The sequence below is a fragment of the Maylandia zebra genome, linkage group LG20, assembly GCF_041146795.1.
Source record: "Maylandia zebra isolate NMK-2024a linkage group LG20, Mzebra_GT3a, whole genome shotgun sequence".
Classification (NCBI taxonomy): domain Eukaryota; kingdom Metazoa; phylum Chordata; class Actinopteri; order Cichliformes; family Cichlidae; genus Maylandia; species Maylandia zebra.
Window position 1 is genome coordinate 15,578,822 of NC_135186.1, and position 20,059 is coordinate 15,598,880.

A 20,059-nucleotide genomic window follows, 5' to 3' on the forward strand; every position below is an offset into this window, starting at 1 on the left:
GCATTTCATCCCTCACCACCCTCCTCTCTTACTGCCTTTTTCCCCATTTCTCCCTCTCTCCGCTCATATCTGTGATGAGATTATGAGGCATATCATGGGATTAGCGAGACTCGTGGCATGTATTAAAGTGGGAGAGCTGAGGGACAGATAGCGAGGGTTGATGACTATTTCATGGTAATGTGGCACCCAATCTCATATAAGGCTAAATGATGATAAAGAGCATCAAGGCCATCGTCATTGTATTCATCACAGGTTTGTTTGAATGGCCTCAGGGGCTTAAAGCAATAGAGACGAAACCGTATCTGCATCAGCTCCGAAATATTAAAGAAAAAGGAGGAAAAAAATAAGAGGGAACAAAAACTTGGAGGCTTGGAGATATTCATCTCCAGGTTTCTTTCATGTAGGCAAACTTTCTGAAAGTGAGCAGTAAGTGATAGGAAGTGTGGTTTAAAGGAAAGCTGCCTCTGCCGCCACTTTCTCCTCTCTCCACATTCTTTTCTCATCATGGGTTTCCCATTTTTCTGTTTCCAGTCATTTTCATCAGCCTTTTTTTCCCCCTGCAGCCTGCTTCACCCTTGTTCGTGTGTTCTACTTTCCTGTTCTCTTATTTAGTTCTCTCCCACCCCCTGACTCCCTTTTTTGTCTTTTTGTTCCGTCTCAGTCTGTTACCTCCCTCGATTTCTGTCTCTTCCAGCTCTTCCGGACAGATGGCAGGTCTCAGGGTTACGGTGTGTTGTCTGGGTGGGGTGACGGCCTACAGGGCAGTGGGTTATATCAGCGAAGACATCCTGCCACGCCGTCTTTGCTTCCCTTACATCCTCTATCTCTGCCTTTACACTCTGCCAACCTTGCGTTCTCTCTGTCAGATGTACACACAAACGTTCTCGAGTCCTTGGCCTTCCTGTTGGGTCTCAGCGGTGTATACGTACAGTATGTGTATGCGTCTGCTGACAGAATGAGGTTTTGTGGAGAGAGACGGCCCCCAGAGTGGGGCAGGGAACAGATTGGAGTCTGAGCCTGCATGTCCTGACTCATTAATCTCTTCTTTAATTCATGGTCTCACCGCCGGCTCAACACGTGCGCACACATTTACAGACACGCACACACAGTGTCAGCTCCAAGGACCAAAAGAAGAAGGAAAAGTACATACAAGCACACTGGAGCTGGCACAACACCAGCGAGTGTCACGGCTAAAGGGTGCTTTAATGATTTAATTTCCTCATTTTTCTTGCTTGCTTCCTTTTTTGCTTGGAAATAATCCAGTACACCCCCCTCTCCCCAATTTAAACACTGCCACTGATGTCACATTGCAGCCAAGAACTTGAAGTTCAGTGGCTGAATCACTTCAGGAAGCTAAACATCCGTGCAGGTTACTCTCACTCTGGGACTGCTTTGTGTAAGCTGAGCATCAGTTTTCCGTAAGGCAGTGAAGAAAGAGTTTCTCTGTTAAACCTGACTTGCTTCAGAGCCTCGACAGTCAATTCCTGTCAAGCCATTGTTAAAAATGTTTCATTGCCTCAGAAAACAGAGTAGAGGGGAAACCACATCCAGAGCTGCTTAAGAAATCAAGAACAGATCCAGCCATATGAAACATCACGATTCGAATGGATGCGCCATTCCTCAGGAATCAGCAAGTGCAGCATATATTTTTCATATTTTCCTCTCACAGTGGGTCCATTTTCACGGTCTTGACTGTTAGCTCGAGAGGTCTATCTTTTTGGATTAAGATTGATTCCCTATTTCCTTGAATTATGCCTGTACTTTTTAGTATTATCCAGCTTCCTTGCTTGTGGAAACTGTGAGCTTCTGGCACCAGGCGTGAACTAAATCCCTAAGATCTAAATGCGTTTGGCTCTACAATAAAGCTTCCTGGTCATGTGGAATTTTTGGCAGCTGACCTGACTTTCTTATTCCTTGAAATGGCTTAGCAACTGTGATAAGGATGAAAACGGGAACGGAAGGCCTTGAGGAGGAACAGGAACTCATCGTGAGATGATGAAGACATTGTTAAGGAGAAAGGAACAAGCAGTCACATTGTTGACTTTTTTCCCCTTAACTGGACTCTCATTGCTGAGTATAAAGGTTCAAACTGACGGGATAAAAGTAGTATTCGCAATAATAAATGAACAGTCTAATCATATGATGATGATGACGACAGATTAGGACCAAAGTTGGGATGTTATGCTGAGTTTTAACTGTGAGATAATTTTTTATTTTGATAATACTGATAATGAATTGTAGATTTGTTGAAAGTGACGTAAGCACTGTGTGAAAAAGGACAGCACCCTCACTCTTTTCAATGGGCCACTGTGCTGATACAGAGGGGTCATAAAGGCAGCAGCCTACGAGAAAGAGGGAGATTTTCTGTTTGAGCACTACGCTTCCGTTCGCAGTACAAAATTGTAGCCAACAGGCTGTGAAAATCGGTGCTTTCAGTCCTTCACTGGTGAAATCATTTGCAAAACACTGTGTTATGGGTCTGCTTCCTGATAGGCTCAAAATGTCAGCACACAAAGTGCACACGCCTTGAACGTCAGAGATTTGCCAATACAGAGTACTGATCCAATAACAAGGGTTATTCTGTATTTGTAACTCAGAGGAATAAAAAGTCAAATGTGTTCAGTTTTGTCCATATGACTCCAAATCACAACAATATTTGGCTCAAGGTGCTTTTTATTGTAAGGCAAAGACCCTACAATAATAGGGAGAAAAAACCCAATAATCACATGACCCCCTATGAGCAGGCACTTGGCGACAGTGGGAAGGAAAACCTCCCTTTTAACAGGAAGAAACTTCCAGCAGAACCAGGCTCAGGGAGGGGCAGCCATCTGCCATGACTAATTACGGGGTGAGGGGAGGGAGATGAGTGTATACACACAGAGAGTGAACAGAGGTGAGTGAGGAAGCATAACTAAGAGGAGGTTCAGGTCACCTGATCCAGTTCTGAGTAGATGCTTTATCAAAAAGGAAAGTTTGAAACCTAATCTTAAAAATAGAGAGATGGTCTTTCTACTGAATCCGAACTGGGAGGCGGTTCCTAGGAAGAGTGTCCTGAAATCTGAAGACTCTGCCTCCCATTCTACTTTTAGAAACTCTAGGAACAGCAGGTAAGATACCATTCTGAGAGCCAAGGGCTGTATTGGGGTGATACAGTACTACAAGGTCTTTTGGATAAGATGGGGCCTGGTTAGCAGGATTTTAAGTTTTATTCTGAGTTTAACAGGGAGCAAATGAAAAGCGGCCAATATGGGCCAAATCCATTCTCTCTTTCTGCAGTGGAGCTTTTCAGTCATGTCACACTTGGCATCATTATGCTTAACTTTTGCAAACATACAAAGAAAAGCTGTAAGCATCACAGCTGTGAAATCCCTCCAAACTGCTGACCCTTTCCTGTTAGCCTTTTGCATGTAAGCTGTGGTTGTAACAGTCCGTGGACTAGTGCGAGCACAGCACAGAGCTGAGAACTGAATTGTTAAACTAGTTGTCCCTGTAGTATAGTTAGCTAAATCCATTTACTGGATTGGTGCATCCCTTTTTTAAACATCATTTGAAATGAGGACCTGGCAGAGGTCGATCCTGATACTATATCTTTAACCTTTGGTCTGGTCACTGCTGCACAAACTGTGGTGAGCAGCTTTGAACACTTCATTTCTGAGAATTTGTATTGTTCATCTTTTCAGTGGTTAAAAGAGCCAGCGTGTCACACTGTAGTCCAGCACTTTTTGACTTAATAATTCGAACACAAAAATGTTCCATCTTAAGTTAGCTCAGTTCCAAAATGTTTTAGGCTTTCCTTAATAGAGCCATTCAGAGCAAAGTCACTCTAGTGTTATCTTACCTGTATGCTTAAGCATGTGTTTTTCGCATGTGCTACGTAGATGATAAGCAGGTGGTGTAGATTTCTCTTACTCTACACCTTTTAATCAAGAATATTGGGAATGGGCACTGCTTGTGTCATGTTCTTCCATCTCTGCAGAGGACTGTTTAAAATCTTTTTGCACATAGGTTTTTCTAGGAGAATGTCCTGGCAAAGGCCCCTTCCTAGCTGCTCTCTGAGCCTTTGCCCTGTGATGAAACGGATGTTTCAAAGGTTTTAGTTGCCAGAATAATGGACTGTGCTCTGGCAAACATTCACAGCTTAGAAGTACATTGAATTCAGGAGGTTTATCTGGCTCTTAGTTAATTTAGTGCTCTTTTTGATCTTGCCCAGTCACAGTGATTCTCTGATCCGCTCTGGGACGGTTTGTCACTAAGGCAGAGGTCCACTTTCACTTCCTGTACGTCAATCTGATGTAAACAATGTTAATGACATCATTCTGTTTCATCAGTACGAACAGCATGTCACATTTTAGTTGCCCTGTAAACAGCATTTCATCAGTCAGATCTGTCCAACAGTGACTTTACTCAATAAACAAAAACACATGAAAAAATGTGTTGCTGTACTCTGAGCCCAGAGAAATTGCAGTGTGTGTGTGTGTGTGTGCGTGTGCGCGCACGCATGTGCGCTCAAGGCCACACATTCGCGTGTCCACATTCCAACTTTTGCAACTTACAGGATGTGTTGCTCAGCTACAGCCAAGACCAGATGACTTCTTAAAGAGCATTAAGAGGCAGCTCTGCCTGTCTGTGACTCAGAGAGATCACCAGTCTGTTGCTCTGTAAGCTCTAAACAGTAATCCGGCTTTTGTTTTTCCCTTTTCAGCGTATTCAGTCACCACTCACTTGTCACTTTTACATTTCTCAGCTTTTCTGTTTTATGAATCACGTGATTCACTCATTAATGTTTCACGTGGAAACACGCCTCTTAAAGATGCGTCAGCCTCTGATTTAATGCAGCCTTTAAAAAAAGAACTGGTCTCTGTTTCCTTAACTTTCAATCTGCCTATTCATGTAAAGACTTCTGTTGATGTGCCCAGGAAGTAGGGCTGTGCGATATGACCAAAGTCTCATATCCCGAATTCTATCGTCCCAATAACGATATAAATCACAAAAATGTAACATTTTTTGTAAATTCTGTGAATCTCGGGCAGCTCGTCTTGCGGGAAGTGTTTCCAGCTGCGCGTCATGTAGCTGGAGTCGAGTGTTTTAACCGATGCATGAAACTATACATTTTTAGACATAAGTTGTAACAGCCGCCGTTTTCTTTGTGAGTATCTATTACACAGCGTGCTGCGGGGAAAAGCCTGTTCTAACGTTTGAGTCTAAGGTTTATTTTTTAGCACCTGGCGGTTCTTTTTTAATTCTCATCCGTAAATAATCTGCTCTTTCACGTGATTCAGTTTATTTTGAAAAGTCTCAACAAGATCTTGAGCTTTATTGTGAAAGGTTTATGTGGAACATAAGCAAGCGGACACGTGATGCTGTTACCGTCGTTGTTGCTAACCACAACGCATAAAAACAGGCGCTTGTCCGTCCATAGTGTGGTTATATAAGAGAAAGAGAGAACTTTGAGAAATGAATATAGCCACTACAGTGACCATCAAAACGATGAAAATATATTGCCGTAAACAGTTTATTGTGCGACACCACGAAACAAACGATAGCGTAAAATGAAACATAGACGTTTTTATATCGTCATCCGATATATATCGTCATATCGAACAGCCCTACCAGGAAGCACTCCTCACTTTTATTCTCACACTGACAAGCCTTTCTTAACACATGCTTGAAGAATTCTAAACATGCTCAGAGCAGTGCATAGTTATGTGTGTATGTATATCAGATATGTTTCTCAGGGTTTTGTTTTGAAGATGAGACTTGAATCCCAAATATTTTACATCAGGATTTTTAACAAACAAAACCAAAAAAACAATAAAAAAAAAAAATCTACCCACATGTTCAGTCTCAAAAATGTTGCTGCGACAGGTTTTTCTCTTTTGCTATGATGCCCGATTCCCCACAGAGTATGACCTTCTACAGATCCTGTAACTTTCCACTTTGGCTTATGTGCTTGTTTGTTCCATATCTCTGGGTGCTGCAAAGCTGGCTAATCTGAACTGTTTTTGTCCACACATTGCTTTCACAAACACTGCAACAGCACATATTTGTGTTTGTGTCTTTGTCAGCTTTCTGTCATAATAGAGAATTTTCCAGTTTGGCAAAGTGCACTCCGTGGATTCCTCAATGCATGTGAATTGCACCTTCAGTCTTTTCTAGCGTCAGCATACTTTCGTCACAGTGGCCTTCTGTTCGTGCGTCAACCAGTTGTGGTCAGTGTGGCGTGGATATCATGTGCTCTGTAGGTTACTAGAAAGTGCACCTTGCCAGATGAGTGAGCTGTCTAGATCAGAGGTTTAATCCACACTCACAGATGACCTGCTTGTTGTATTGAGATTGAACACATGGAGTTACAGGGTTGTATTTATAAAACCAATAGTAGTATATAGTAATTAGGATAGTGATTTATAAAGTGTCAAAGAAGGTTCAGAATAGCATCACAGCAGTAATTTCCATGATATAGCAACACTGCACAATGGGTTCTCTGCATTTCCACTTCCAAACCATTAAAGCTCCATATATCCCAACACTTTCTACTGGGATTCATCTTCTTTTACTTCCTGAACCTGATAAAGTAACCGCACTCAGAAATAATTAATCTTTTTGGCTGTATCGCTATTCATTAACAGCCCTATTCTTTAAAAGCAGATTGCAGTTAACCGAAGTCTGTTTTCTTACTCCTCCTGATTCAAGTGCGTAATCCTAGCTACCATGGCCACTGTAAGACAAACAACTTTGGGTGCCATTGATCTGTAGTGAGTGTAGGCTGTCAGTCCATTCTTTACCCCAGCTGTCAATATGTGTCCACATCTATTTAGTCTGAAGGAGGCTGTAAAACTTTGCGATAGGAGTCCGATATGAGTCAATGAGTCTGTGAAGCTCACTTCAATTTGATGATATCGACACTGAGGAGAGAGAATGGTGGAGGAGAGCAGGTAAAATGAGAATGAGATGATAAAAATATACATGTGATGATGTTAGATGATCATATATGGCTTGAAAGAGCTATTTTATGATCTTTAGGTTAAAAGTAACTTATAAGACATACTATGCACGTGGTCGGTTTCTAGCCACAAATATAAAACGGTGATGGGCAAAACAGAAATGTCCATCTTGGCCACTGTATCAAGATGCTGGGGCAACATGGGGGGCTTCCACAAACCAGCGCCCACTCTGTGTATTTTGAATGCATTAATCCTAAATTCATGCGAATTAGTTTGTTAAAAGACATAATTACATACCAATCAATGTATATAGTTATTAATACATAATCTTTTTTGCTATTAAATAATCTAAAAAAATACTTACTTTACCTATAAATTAGGATCCCTTATTATATTTTGCATAGCACAAGATTTTCTTTTAGTGACTGGACTGCACTTTGTATTGGGAAATATCAGAAAAAGTTTGAGAACCACTGCTTTCAGGCAGCTTTCTTATGATTGATCACCCCTTGCAAACAGAAGTCAACAAGTCGGTGGGGCTGCAGTTCTTCCCTGTGCTTGAGTTAACATGTAAGAGAATCTGCTTCTTATGACATCATTAAGATATCTTTTCCTGTAGTTTAAGCATTTATAAATACCTTCTATTACTGTAAATAGTTGAGGTTTTAACACTTTCTGATAATATAACTTTGATATGGATATGAATGTATCACACAGTGATGCTATCGGCATTCAGTGTGACAGAATGATTAAACACGGGTCTGCTGATATTAAAACTAGATTTTTTTTTTTTCCAGTCCCCCCCAAGTTATTGTATTTCCATCTGTCTTCCGCCCTATTTTGTATAAAAAGGAAGTGAGCGTGAGGTGTTAATGTGCATCTGGTGTGTGTATGTTTATGCATGTGTGTCATGGTCAGGAGGTTTCGCCATCAGGTGATTTGAGCGTTGCAACTTGTTATGGTGCAACATCAGAGCAACCGACAAGTCAGAGCTGATGAATGGGAAGCTACTGCTAATGATCGGTAAAATGCTCCTTTCTCCACATGTAGTATTGGACCATTTATCAACTACAGAAGTGGACCTGCAGGTCCAGACACACTCACATATCACACACACTAATCAGCTGCTTCCCAGTAGCCTTGGTAACCAACTGCAGAATCTCTCTCTCCCTGTGATTCTTCACTTTGCCCTCCTTTTCTCTCTCTTATATCCAACCTTTTTTGCTTTCATGAGCTAATCCCCCCCATCCTTTCTTCCCAGCTAACGAAGAAAGGCAAAGTTAAAGACACAGGAAAAAGAAAGGGGGGGGGGGGGAACACAGACGAGGCCTGAAAGTACTCTGCAGGCCGCTGCCTAGCACCTGATTTCCTCCGGGAGCCACACAGAGATAAAGAAATAAAGGCGTGACCGTGTGAAAAGGAAAAAGGGGAGAGCAGATAAAGACAGGGTTTACCTGCCAGGTGGGACTTTAGGAGATTGAGTGTATCAAACCAGCAGCCCTGTCTTGACATGTGCACAGTAAATTGCATGATAATTCTGGTATAGAAATAAATCTGGACCCCCTCAGGCATTCAGTTGATGGCGTTTTAAAAGTAAAACGAGGATCTGCTCGCAGATGGAGCTAATGGAAAAGTCATGCTTTGAATTATGTGTTTGAATGCAAAGGTGTAGAGCAGCAGCTACAGCTGCAGGTGATTTATATTTGAATTGCGTGACCGCAGCATCCAGGTCCCTCTGATACCACTGCCACCCGTAGTAAGGCTGTGTTGTTGCTTGTGATTTATAGCATCACAGTCACTGTCTACAGTGGTTGGCCCGTACCCAGTGGTCCAGTGTCAGAGCACTAGTAGCTTGTTTTTTGTGTCAGTGTCAATGTATAAAAAAGGCATGTTTGGACCCACTTTTAAGAGTTTTTACAGGTACAGCAAGGATCACAAATTCTGAATTTACACTGCTACAGTAGAAAAATAAGAAGGGTTTTTACGTGTCTGTCCGTGTCCTTGTTTATCGCTTCTGAATCACTGATGACCAACCTGTCACCATCACTTCGAGAACACGTAAAGGTTTTTTTCTCTGGAAATGCAAATTACAGCTAAAGATCATCTGTACCACTTGATCTGACTCTTTTCCCAAGCCTGTAAGCACATCTCCCTGCATGCTGAACATGGTAGATTCAATTAGAGCCACCCCCGCGCTTGTTTTCCTCTGCTTTTGTGCTACGTCTGGTTATGATCTACATTTCTTTTATTGTCAGCAACTTCCATAAAAAGCAAACAACTGGCAATGAAATGATCTTGCTCCTCTGTCCCACAGGGGCCCATTGTTGTCCAAAAACTATAAAAATCATATCAGTCAGTGACACACGGTTGTACTGGCTGACATGTTCCTTCATTACTATGAACACACACATTGTGTTTTATTTTGGGTGAGTTTCACATGTGCAGCACATAACTTCTCAACTGAAAATAGTCCCCAACAATTGTGCTATTTTATTTTAAAAATAGCCAATTGCTTTTAGTACTGTTGCTGTATGTTTGCAGCAACAGTACCCATGCATTTTGGATTTTTAAATTCATGCCATTGCATTGTGTAGTCTTTAAACTAAGAGTTTTGTATGACATCCAGATATTGGCAACTTATGTTAGTGAAGACAAAGAGACAAAGGGAGGAGTTTAAATTTCTAGAGATGTGAAGATGGGACGAATATTTCCAAGTGATATGAGATGTATTATTAAAAAGTGGGCCAAAGACTGAGGCGTGGCACATATGATTGGAGTTGGCCATGCTTTTGTCATGCGTTTGGTGTGGTTTACGTAGACGGTGGTTTACGACACCAACTCTCTGCCATCTATAATCCAGTTTTGAGATCCCTTCCCAGACGCCTTAATGCCCACTAACATCCTGGGCCATCTGATCTCAGGAATTCGCATGATAAGGTGGGGCCAGGTTTCACAATGAACACACCCGAAACTCTGGCTGATTGGGACCCACACCCAGTTTCACACCTTGGCTCAGGTGATTAGAGGATCATCAGGGGGTCCTTTTGTCCCTCTGTGGGGGGTTACTCCCACTAGGTTTATATCTGGGACTCTCCACCATTTGACCTTAGAACTGAAGAAGCTTCTCGGATGAGAGGTGAAACGTCTTCAAGTAACTTAAAGAAGTCCAGACGCTTTTCTTTGCAAGCTCCTTTGAGTACTGAAAGGTTGTTGGTTTGATCCCTGGCTGGCTGTATAAAAAGGTACTTGCATGTAGAAAAAAGTGTTTGTATGAATGTGTCAATGAGACATGTTTAAGTGCTAAAGTAGAGTAGAAAAGCACTATACAAGAACCTATCCATTTACCATCTTCCACTTTGATGTTTTACATAGCCTTTGTCAATGAAGCAAAGTCCAATTTAGCCCATCTGCAACTTTTTCTACCCATTATTGATCAGTGAAACAGTTTTTAAAAAAAATATTGAACATCAATGTCCGACTGGAGTGAAACAGCTGCAGTAGAACAATCAACCATAACTGAAGAAAAAACTGTAAATGTACTAATGCTGAGTGTAAGGCTGAATGTAACTAATGCTGAGTAATACTGAGAGAAACTACACAATCAGTCCAGGTTATTTCGTCAGGCACTCCCTGCACAGTGACTGGCATGTCTTGATGGCAGCTGTCATCAAAAGGTACAGCATTGTTCTCTACACCCACATTCTTCTCATTGTTCTGAGAGGCTTGACAGTAAGGGATGTGAAATGGCCAGACTGACCCATTCTTAAGAACGAATGAAAAGGCTCCAATAAAACTCTTGCACATATTACATGATGTATCCCACTGTAATTACACTACGTCATTATTGACCCAAGTAGCATATATCACTCCCTCGTGGCCACTTTGCTTTACTTTTAAAGTAGCTCAGAGTGCTGAAGATCAACTTTGCTCGAGTGCACATTTTAGCCCAGCCCCTTGTATCTGTCCATGCTGTTATCTGTGGTTTGCGTTCTTGCTAACAGAAGGTCAGTTTTTTTTTTGTTTGTTTTTTTAAATCTTTTCTAAAAATGCGTCATATCAAGGCCTGTAGGAAGTCCTGGGTGAGGTCAGAAACAAGTATTTCATTCTTCTTGGCATGTTTTTCCGTCCCTAAAGAAGGTAGAGAGGGTGATACTGTTGGTATGCAGAGCTGTTTCAGTTGGTAACACATGACGAATGAGGCAGGTAGGATTCCAGTGAGCCTTTTAAACCTGCTTCTATTACAAATAGTTACACTTTTTATTTTTCAAATTCCACACATCATAGATCATTGTAACTGTGGTTCTATGCTGTGTGTTTATTTAGAGCAAAAGTATCAATGAAAATAGCTAACGTGAGCTGGGAATCGCACTCTCAGAGACCACAAACCACAGTGGTCCAATGTAAATAAATAGCACTGGTTACTTTCTGTACTGTTCAGATTTGTAACCCCAAAAAAAGTTTGTCTAGAATGTTTAAATTTGTGGAATAATTTTGTTGTTTACCTGGTCAGTTTAAGCAGTTAGCCTGCACAGCGTCATACTCCACCATATTGTACTCTGACTAATTCGGGAGTTTAATCTAGTTCGACTTGCTCTCTGAAAAGCTTTTTTTTATGGTATCTGGCCTGCTGCTTTACTTCACTTTTGTTATTGTTAACAAATCCTATCTAAAAGAGCAAAACAAACAATGTGTTAGTAGGTAATGCTTTGACTCTTTATCATGCTTTCTGGGTTCTCCCTCAAGCCTGTTTAATGAATAGACTTTAAGTACTTCACACCCAGATATACAATGATGAGTCATTTATCGTGAAAACTGTGCCCTGCAGGTTTTTTTTCTTTTTTTAGCAAATATTGAGAAACATATCTTTTTTTACTGGACTCGCTTTTTAAATTGTTATTTGTAGCAAACTTGTTTACATGTGCTTTTGATGTTATAATACAACCTGTAGAAATCTACCAGTTATGCACACTTTTCCTATGGGATCAGTTTCAGGTCCACTAGTTTATTATACATCTCCTTTCCCTTGGACATATTGTCCATCTCATTTGAGAATACACTTTGATTGCTAATGATGATGATGCCAAACATTTACATTTTTAGACAAATTTGATTTCATCCACTTGTACTCCAACAATATCTGGACAAAGGCTTTCCAAAGATCTTGTAAATACCAAACATCTCAAATAGAGCATTCACTTTGTAGCATCCAGCCTCAGGATGCTCAGCTATGGTCAACTGCCACTTCAACACAGTTTGACCACTGTTTATAGAATTTATATCACTGGCTGATCGAAAGTGATGCTGTGCCTTTCAATGAATGTGTTAAGGTAGAGTAGTTAAAATGAAGTGTCTCAATTATGAAGTTTACATAAGGTTTGGAGCCAAAATGGAGAAAGCACTTAATACATGTCAATAGTAAAACATATAAATATTATCTATTGTCACACTGCATACTGTTGGAAATGGCTGCAAACCAGATTTTTTTCCTCCTGGAAACCTTCTGTTACATTTGTAGCAGACAGGACAAAGTCCCCGCTCCAGTGAATGACTTCATCGTAGAAACGTTTGGGCTATTTCAATAATGTGATTTCCTTGTTAATGTTACTTAAAACTTTTGGACCTCTGAGTTCCTTTTTTTGTTTGTTTGTAATGGTTCATCAGTGATGCATCATACACCAGACAGCAGTCCACGGGGCTCGCGATCAAACAGAATAGAAACTCAATGAATGACTCAGGATCTCTTCCTTCCCCTCCACTGCTCTCCATCACTCTCTACATTAGCCCATCCCTTCCTGGTTTCACTCTGATCCATATGATCTCTGATCCAGAAAGTGAAAGGGCTTCGGGGCATCAGCCTTAAAGGATTAAGGAGCTTTCAGACATGCATCTTCATTACCTTTATTGATCCAGTTGATATCAGATTTAATGAATTAACTTTGGTAGAGAGAGCTCTAAATCCCAGCTGATATCAACTCACTGCCCGAGAATAGTCTTTACTATTATCTGTTCAGTGAACCGTCTCTTCAAATAATGATCTGTTCGTTCACATTCAAACGTCACGAATTGAGATTAAAATACAACATTTTCCATATAACACAACATATAACCTTCTTCTGTTCTTGTTTAGATTTGTTGTTTCTATTTGGGGGTTTTTGTGGTGGTTTAGCAGTGCTACACCAGGACATGCCATTTTACTGAAAGGTTTACTGAAGATGAATAATAAATGGCTCAATGCTCAGCTTTATACACATAACCGCACTGTTAATGAATGTGTAGTGATCTCATATAGTGTAATCAGTGCACTGATATAATGGTCCTGTCATAGATGCATTATAGTGGAGATTAAATGAAAATACCTTTGCTTTGAGCACGCCCAGTGTGGCTATGTTGCCTCTTAAAAACAGAAGGCACAAACAAAAGCTGTAGTAAATGTAAAGCAGGTGGTTTTAATATTGGCTTGAGCATTGAGCAGTCCTTTTTATAGCATTAGTCTTAGTGACATTTTGTCTGTAATTTAGACTAAGTAGCAAAGAAACAATTGTCCAACAAGCAGCCTGACTCTATGAATATCCAGTTTACTGTTAACTACTTTGATTGCTGCTTTTCTTTTATATTTATCTGCAATCAGATATGATCATTAAACGCTGTCCAGCTAAAAGTTATTCTATAAACAGAGTGAATCAAATCTGGTGAATGATGCAGGTTTTTTTTTTATCTTAAAGTCACACTTTACTGTGTGTGTGTGAACACCGTTCCGCTTATATTACATGTACAATACTGATAATAAATAAATGAATAAATAAAAATATACATATATAATCAAAGATACAATTTTGTTTTTGTAGGTTTTTAATTACTTTGATGCATTTCTCCATGCCTATGTGCATTTTATGCACATAAATTAGGCCATGTATAAGTCAAGGACTTTTATTATGAAAGGAAGTAACAGGAAGAAGTCCTTTCCAAGTATGTGTGGAACAAATCAGGTTTCCGGTACAGCTCAGGCAACGATGGGCATCTCATCAATCAGCCTGGAAAATGTTTGGCTTTAGAGCAGTCTGGCTCTGCAAGCTTCACTTTTTATCCTTCTTGGATTTGTTTGTACTGGTATGTAAATACCTTATAGGTGCAGTACTGCCACCTCCTGGAAGTAGTGGTGGGTTACATCAAGTCAGGCACTGATAAATAAGAGAGAAACTATATATTTTATAGCCTCTTAAATCCTGCATTCTGGTCCTCTTAGGTGTAAACTCATCTCGTCACTCCCTCTGAGGATTCCGTTTGTTTTAGAGATTTGTAAATTACTTTTCTACGTGCCACCGTGTGCCTGGCGTGTTCAGAAATTCAGAGAGTTGCTCTTTCAGTATGGTACAAAAACACCCTCCGTTTCCAGTGACAACACAAACTCTCTTATTTCACCTTAATAGTCTTTGTGTGTCACTGACTACATACAGAGTTTCCAGTAACAGCACCCCACACGCCACCCACCCAACCAACCACTCGCTGAATAGAGACCCCGTGTGCTGCCTTTCGTATTTACCTCTGACTAAGAATCAGACATATGAATGAGTCATTTTCACTTTTTCTCATTGAGTGCTCGCAATTTGGTCTTTGGCCTCTCATATCGTGCTTATTGAGGTGAAACACTGATGCTTCTGAACTGTGAACAACATGTAGCATCATCACCAGTGAGTCAGCTGAGAGGGATGAGGAATACTGATGGCTGTTATGGTTTGGATTAGAGCCTGACTGGCGCCTCCCTGTGGCAAGAAACCAGAAATTGTATGCTCCGGAGCAGCTCAATTCCAGGAAATGATTTCAGTGGGCGGCAATGTAGGCATGGCAGTCTGAGGACAACAGTGGGAAAGAATGTCAGTAACAACAACAGTGGTTCTGAGGGGATGCCAGAAAAGAGTGGACGACTTTGGGGGGAGGGGGGTTGTGGTTTATTTCCTTTTTTTTTTTTTTTTTTTTTTAAAATGTGGCATTACAGGTGTCTTTTAGGGGTTTTTTTTCTGTTGACCTACCTGTATGGAAATTTCCACATATGAGCGTGTGGGTGGTGATAGTCATAGCCAGCATTGGATGTCTCTGCAGCTTTTTGAGGCTGAGGGACCTTTATCAAAGGGAATTCACCTGATACTGTAGGGGTTTTTTTGTTTTGTTTTTTAAATGGGGCATTTTTAGGAAGTGTGCATACTTGTCGGTTTTTCCACATGCATGTCACAGAGTGCATCAGATGCCCTGCCATTAACCCTTTACACTCCGTCTTTGTCTCTCTTTCCAGGAGCGCTTCGCTGAAATCTTCGGGCAGGATGCGGCGGCTGAAAGCCGGAGGTCTCAGGAGAGTTTCAAGAAGTGGCTGCTGGTGGGGATGACGGTGGTGACAGGCGTTGTGGCGGGTGCGCTTATCGCGCAAAAACGCCTGTGAGCCCTCTCGCTCTCCAGTCGTCTCCTTCACAAGCCTCAACATTTAGATGAAGGTCCAGTTCGTCTGATCATAGCTGCTGACGATGTTTACTCCCCTAACCCCTACCATCCTGCATCCCTCCCCCCCATCCGCTCCCACAGTGGACTAAGAATCCTCAAATGTTGAGAAGAAGAAAGAAGACAGATATTGAAAGACGTTTCGTTTTCCATTCTCCGAAACCAGTTGTTCCTTTCATTCCATTCTTCACTCGTTCCTACACCTTGTTTATATGTAATAGTTTTAACAAATTTGTTTCTCCATTTTCATCAACAGAACAAGCTGAAACCGATTCTAGTCTTACAGTTTAACCCAGACTTATCTAATGGCTCCAGATGTGTTGCTGTTGAAGCTTGTTTTTCCTACAGACGCCACAATCACAGCTCTGTAAAGCTCTGTATGTGCCATATGGAGAGCAAAGTCAAGGGAAAGTTTACTGTAAGTCTTTCGTAGTTTCCTGCAAGCCATCCTGATCACCGTCACATACAGCAACATAACCCATCACTTCACACATTGGGTTTTTTGGGGGGGGTTTCCCCCTTACCCTATCTTTCATGCCGGTTGGCTTGTGTATGAGCGCTAGATTAAACTGACTCATGCAGATTAGCGTCCACTAGTTTGTTGATGCGTGGTTTTTTGTTTTTGTGTGTTTTGTTTGTTTTGTTTTTTCTTTATTTCTCAACTATTAAAATCCCACCTCGACTGGTCTGTGCTTTATGGTCATAGTTGGCCTCAGTTCGACCATCGCGTGTGGCAGGTTGTCAGAATCAGTTCAACCACAGTTCATAGGAGCAGGGTGCCATGGCTCAGACGCTCAATGTTCACCATACAGTAGCTGAAGAATGCAGCCATTACTGTAGCAATTCATGCAATAGCTGGAGCTTCATTGTTTCCAGGCATGCTTTGGCTACACTGAAAGAAGTGTCTTTAATCTCACAGGGGACCTATCATGCATATGTCCTGTGGTGGTGCTCATATTAAATGGGGCTTCAAATTTAAGTGTGCGGAGTTTCAGAACATTTCGTCATCAGCTGACGTGATCAACATCTGTGCTCCTCCCACCATGAAAAATCAAAACACCAACATCTTTGCTATGATAGAGAAGTGGCCGACACCGCACAGTGAAAATGTTTCGAAACTCTTTCTCTCTGACGCGTGTAAACACATGATTGGCTAATAATTCTCCAGTTTCAGCTGCTGATTGGCTTTTTGGCGAGAGAGCCAGGGAAACAACATTAGCATCTCAGAATTCTCCCACAGATTTTTATCTGGGAATCTTTGAGTGCCATATCTCCTCCTCCATATAATGTTGCTGCTATTAGCACAGCAGCCACTCACATTCGCTGTTTAAACCTTGTGTTTACAAGAGGCAGCCAATCATAAAACTTCCCTGAAAGGAAGTGTAAGGGGGCTAAAATGGCATCAAAGCCCAGTATACGATCTAAAGACTGTGAGTCATGCCCTTAATAGGTCCACTTCAAGATTGTCATTGGGTGATATGTTTGGTACTACTTTGTTTGAACACCCCCTCCTCTATAAACAGTATAAAAAACGTCATATATTCTAACACTGCTGCAGTGTAATTCCTATGAGGCATCAGTAACAGGTGTATGAACAGTTAATCAGTAACTGACAATGTAACAGCTCACATGAACAAATCCTGTATGAATGAGTGCGACTGGCCTCATTCATACATGATCAAGATCCACTTACAAGGTTTCAGCTACACTTCATGGCCGTCATCACATAGAGCAAAGATGGATTCGGCAGTTCAAAAATAATCATGTGGTAAGAGCTTAAATAACAAAAGTGTTGATATAAATGACCAAAAGCTCTGTATTTGACTTAATGACCCCTGCACAACACTGCTGGAGGTCTACCAGAATTGTTGACGCAGTTATCAGCATGGCTCTAATAGCAGTCGTCTATTGCCTGTTCATACTCCAGGTGCAGATGCTTCACAGGATTTACAGCTACTTTATATTACTATAAAATTATGAATCAATTAAGGTGCAACTGGTTTGATGATTGTTACTGATCTAAAAGTCATTGGGTCCAACTTCTATAATGCTGCTTTTAATTAACTGACAATGAAAACAGCCCCTAGATGCAGCCATAACTTCTTAAAAATAGACCATTCGTTTAAGATTTATTTTTTTGGGAGGGGTGTAGATGAAAGTGTTTGAGTCATTTTCACAGATTATTTTGCAATAAAATCCTAATCATGAGCTGCACTGTTCAAACACACAGCTGTTTGTTTTTTTCCTCCCTATAGTTTATTTTCCCCACTGTGTCCTAATCAATTGTTATTTTTGAGCCTTTAGTCACATCTGACACTGATCGGTGACACACTTCATGCTTCGTGTTATCGTCACTGGAGCAAGCAGATTTATGTAGCAAACTGATGAAGCAGCTGTCCTTCAGGAGACGATGCGGTTCTGCTTCACGTCGTCTGCGAGCTAAAGAAATGTGTCTCACTTCGTGTTTGTGTACCATCTTGAGCAAATCAGCAGCTGTCAGCGGCTGTAGGAGCATGAAACTCAAAATCTAAACATTCATATCTCATCTCGCTCAATTCCAGTTATCCACAAACCCCTCCCACCCCTCTTTTTCCACCTCCTTCGTCCTCCCCAGACGCTTCAGAGCTGTCAAACCTCCATCCGTCTCTTCTCTTCCCCTCGCCATCCAGCTCCACCTCTTCCTCCCGTGGTCCCCCAGCTGTCACTGCACTTAGTCACGTGTGTCAGTCACAGCTGGCCCACCTGCTGCTTCGCAGACACATGCACGCACGTGCCAATCAGAGCCGGTCCACAGGAGATGGAGGAAGGGAAGGAGACACCTATCCATCTTTAATTTGAAGCTGAAGTCAGAAGAGTGTTTGTCGCCTGGCGTGTTGTGCACTAACAACTGCTCGATTAATTTACTGGGAAGGATGGGGTTGGGGTGGTGGTGGAGAAGGGAGTACACTCATTCCCGTTCCCAGAATCTTCCCACTGCTTCCAAATTTGATCTTATTCCAAACAGCCTCTCCCTCTCTCTGCTGAACAGTATGTCCTACAGCACAATAAAGCACTGTGGAGCTTTACAGGCGAGTGCTGTTTTCTCATCGAGGCACTACACTCAGCCACACCTAGTAAACATTAAAGGAACAGAGTGTAATGCAAACAAGAGGAAAAAAGGATTTGTGGTTGAGACATCCATCATGGTGTCCAGCTACCAGCTTTGCCTCCATGTTCAAAACAAGGACTCATCACTCACGTCACATATTGGCTCCTTTATGTTACCGTCCACATATTTTTCCTGTTAATGCCCTGATTTTTGACCTGGTTATGAATATTTCACCAAAATCACACAAAACGCATAGCCTGAATAATCAGTATCGTTTGGTTTGCTCGTGTTCTCCTCACCGCCTTGTTAGCCAGGGTATGTTCTCAAACATTCCAGTACAGTATATATCTATTTTTTTAGCCCCATCAAAAGCTCCTCACAGGCTTGTCCCTGCTGTCCGGGCCCCTGACTCTAACGAGCTCTTTTCTTACCCATTTATAGATGTGTGTGCGTGTGTGCGTGCGTGTGTGCGGGAGCATGTGTGTGAATTTCTTTCTGGCAGAAGGGAGGCACAAATGAAGGAAGTGTGACAGCATTGGCACGACCCCCCCACATATATATGCTAGTTATTTAAGCTGATTAGAATAGTATTAGCTTAGTGAAATATTTAAAACAGACCTGATGGCTTTCAACTTTATTTATATTTGGTGTCAAAAAATAGAAAAAGGAAAAAAAAAAGCATAACTGTGCTCCTTCAAATGGCCTTAAATTCCATCGTTGCATCCATGTGCACTGTCAGTCGTGTTTTTTTTTCTTTTCTTTAGGACTGTTGGACTGCTAGTAGATGAAAAGAAATGCAAACAAATCAAGAAAACATTTTCAAAAAAAGTTATCCGGTGTGTTCCTGTTGGGTCTAAATTAAAGTTTGCTGTCATGTCCAATGGTCACTTTGTATGTCTTTAGAATGCCAATGTAAAATTTGAAATGACACTGAACCTAATAAAGCCCGTTGTTGGAAGATATGCCGAGTCTCTTTTTCTGATGTCTTGGATAGTGGTGGGGAGTGTTGGAGCAGAGATGCCCGTGAACATATGCTGTTAAATATTCAGGGTATTTGCCAGAAGCTGAAATCAGCCAGAAGAAAGTTAATTTTATGCCACAAAAGACTGCTTAGTGGATGGGAGGAAATGGGAGTTGCGAAAATAAAGGTCAACCATGATGTACTGAGGCAATGGAGATTTCAGTCAAGCTTTTAGATCAACAGTGCTAAACTTCTAATATTAACTTTATTCACTAGCTAAATAGAAAGCTATGGTTTCAAATGAGTCATTGCAATAGAAGAGTATAATAATATATATGTGTAGTCATCAGAGGGGCTGATGGCGCGATATGGCAGCCCCGCTTCTGTTAGTCTGCGCCAGGGCAGCTGTGACTACAACTGTAGCTTGCCTCCACCAGTGTGTGAATGTGACAGTGAATTGTAAAGCGCTTTGAGGGTCTTGAAAAGCGCTATATAAATGTAATCCATTATTATTATTATCAGTTGAGTTAAATAGTAAAACTTGGTATTTTGCCTGTGGACACTGACATGAGTCACGTTGTT

The 20,059-nt window shown here is 41.3% G+C and overlaps 1 protein-coding gene across 2 annotated transcripts in view; it reads left to right on the forward strand.

The window, feature by feature from the left end:
* bcl2l1 (BCL2 like 1) overlaps positions 1-19,478 on the forward strand; it is a 33,323-nt gene extending 13,845 nt beyond the window's left edge. For both annotated transcript variants that reach the window (XM_023153132.2, XM_004565484.5), the window contains exon 3: positions 15,229-19,478. In XM_023153132.2, coding sequence (XP_023008900.1) covers positions 15,229-15,372 — 144 coding nt within the window. In that variant the 3' untranslated portion in view covers positions 15,373-19,478. The remainder of the gene's footprint in view (positions 1-15,228) is intronic.
* Positions 19,479-20,059: the final 581 nt, after the last annotated feature.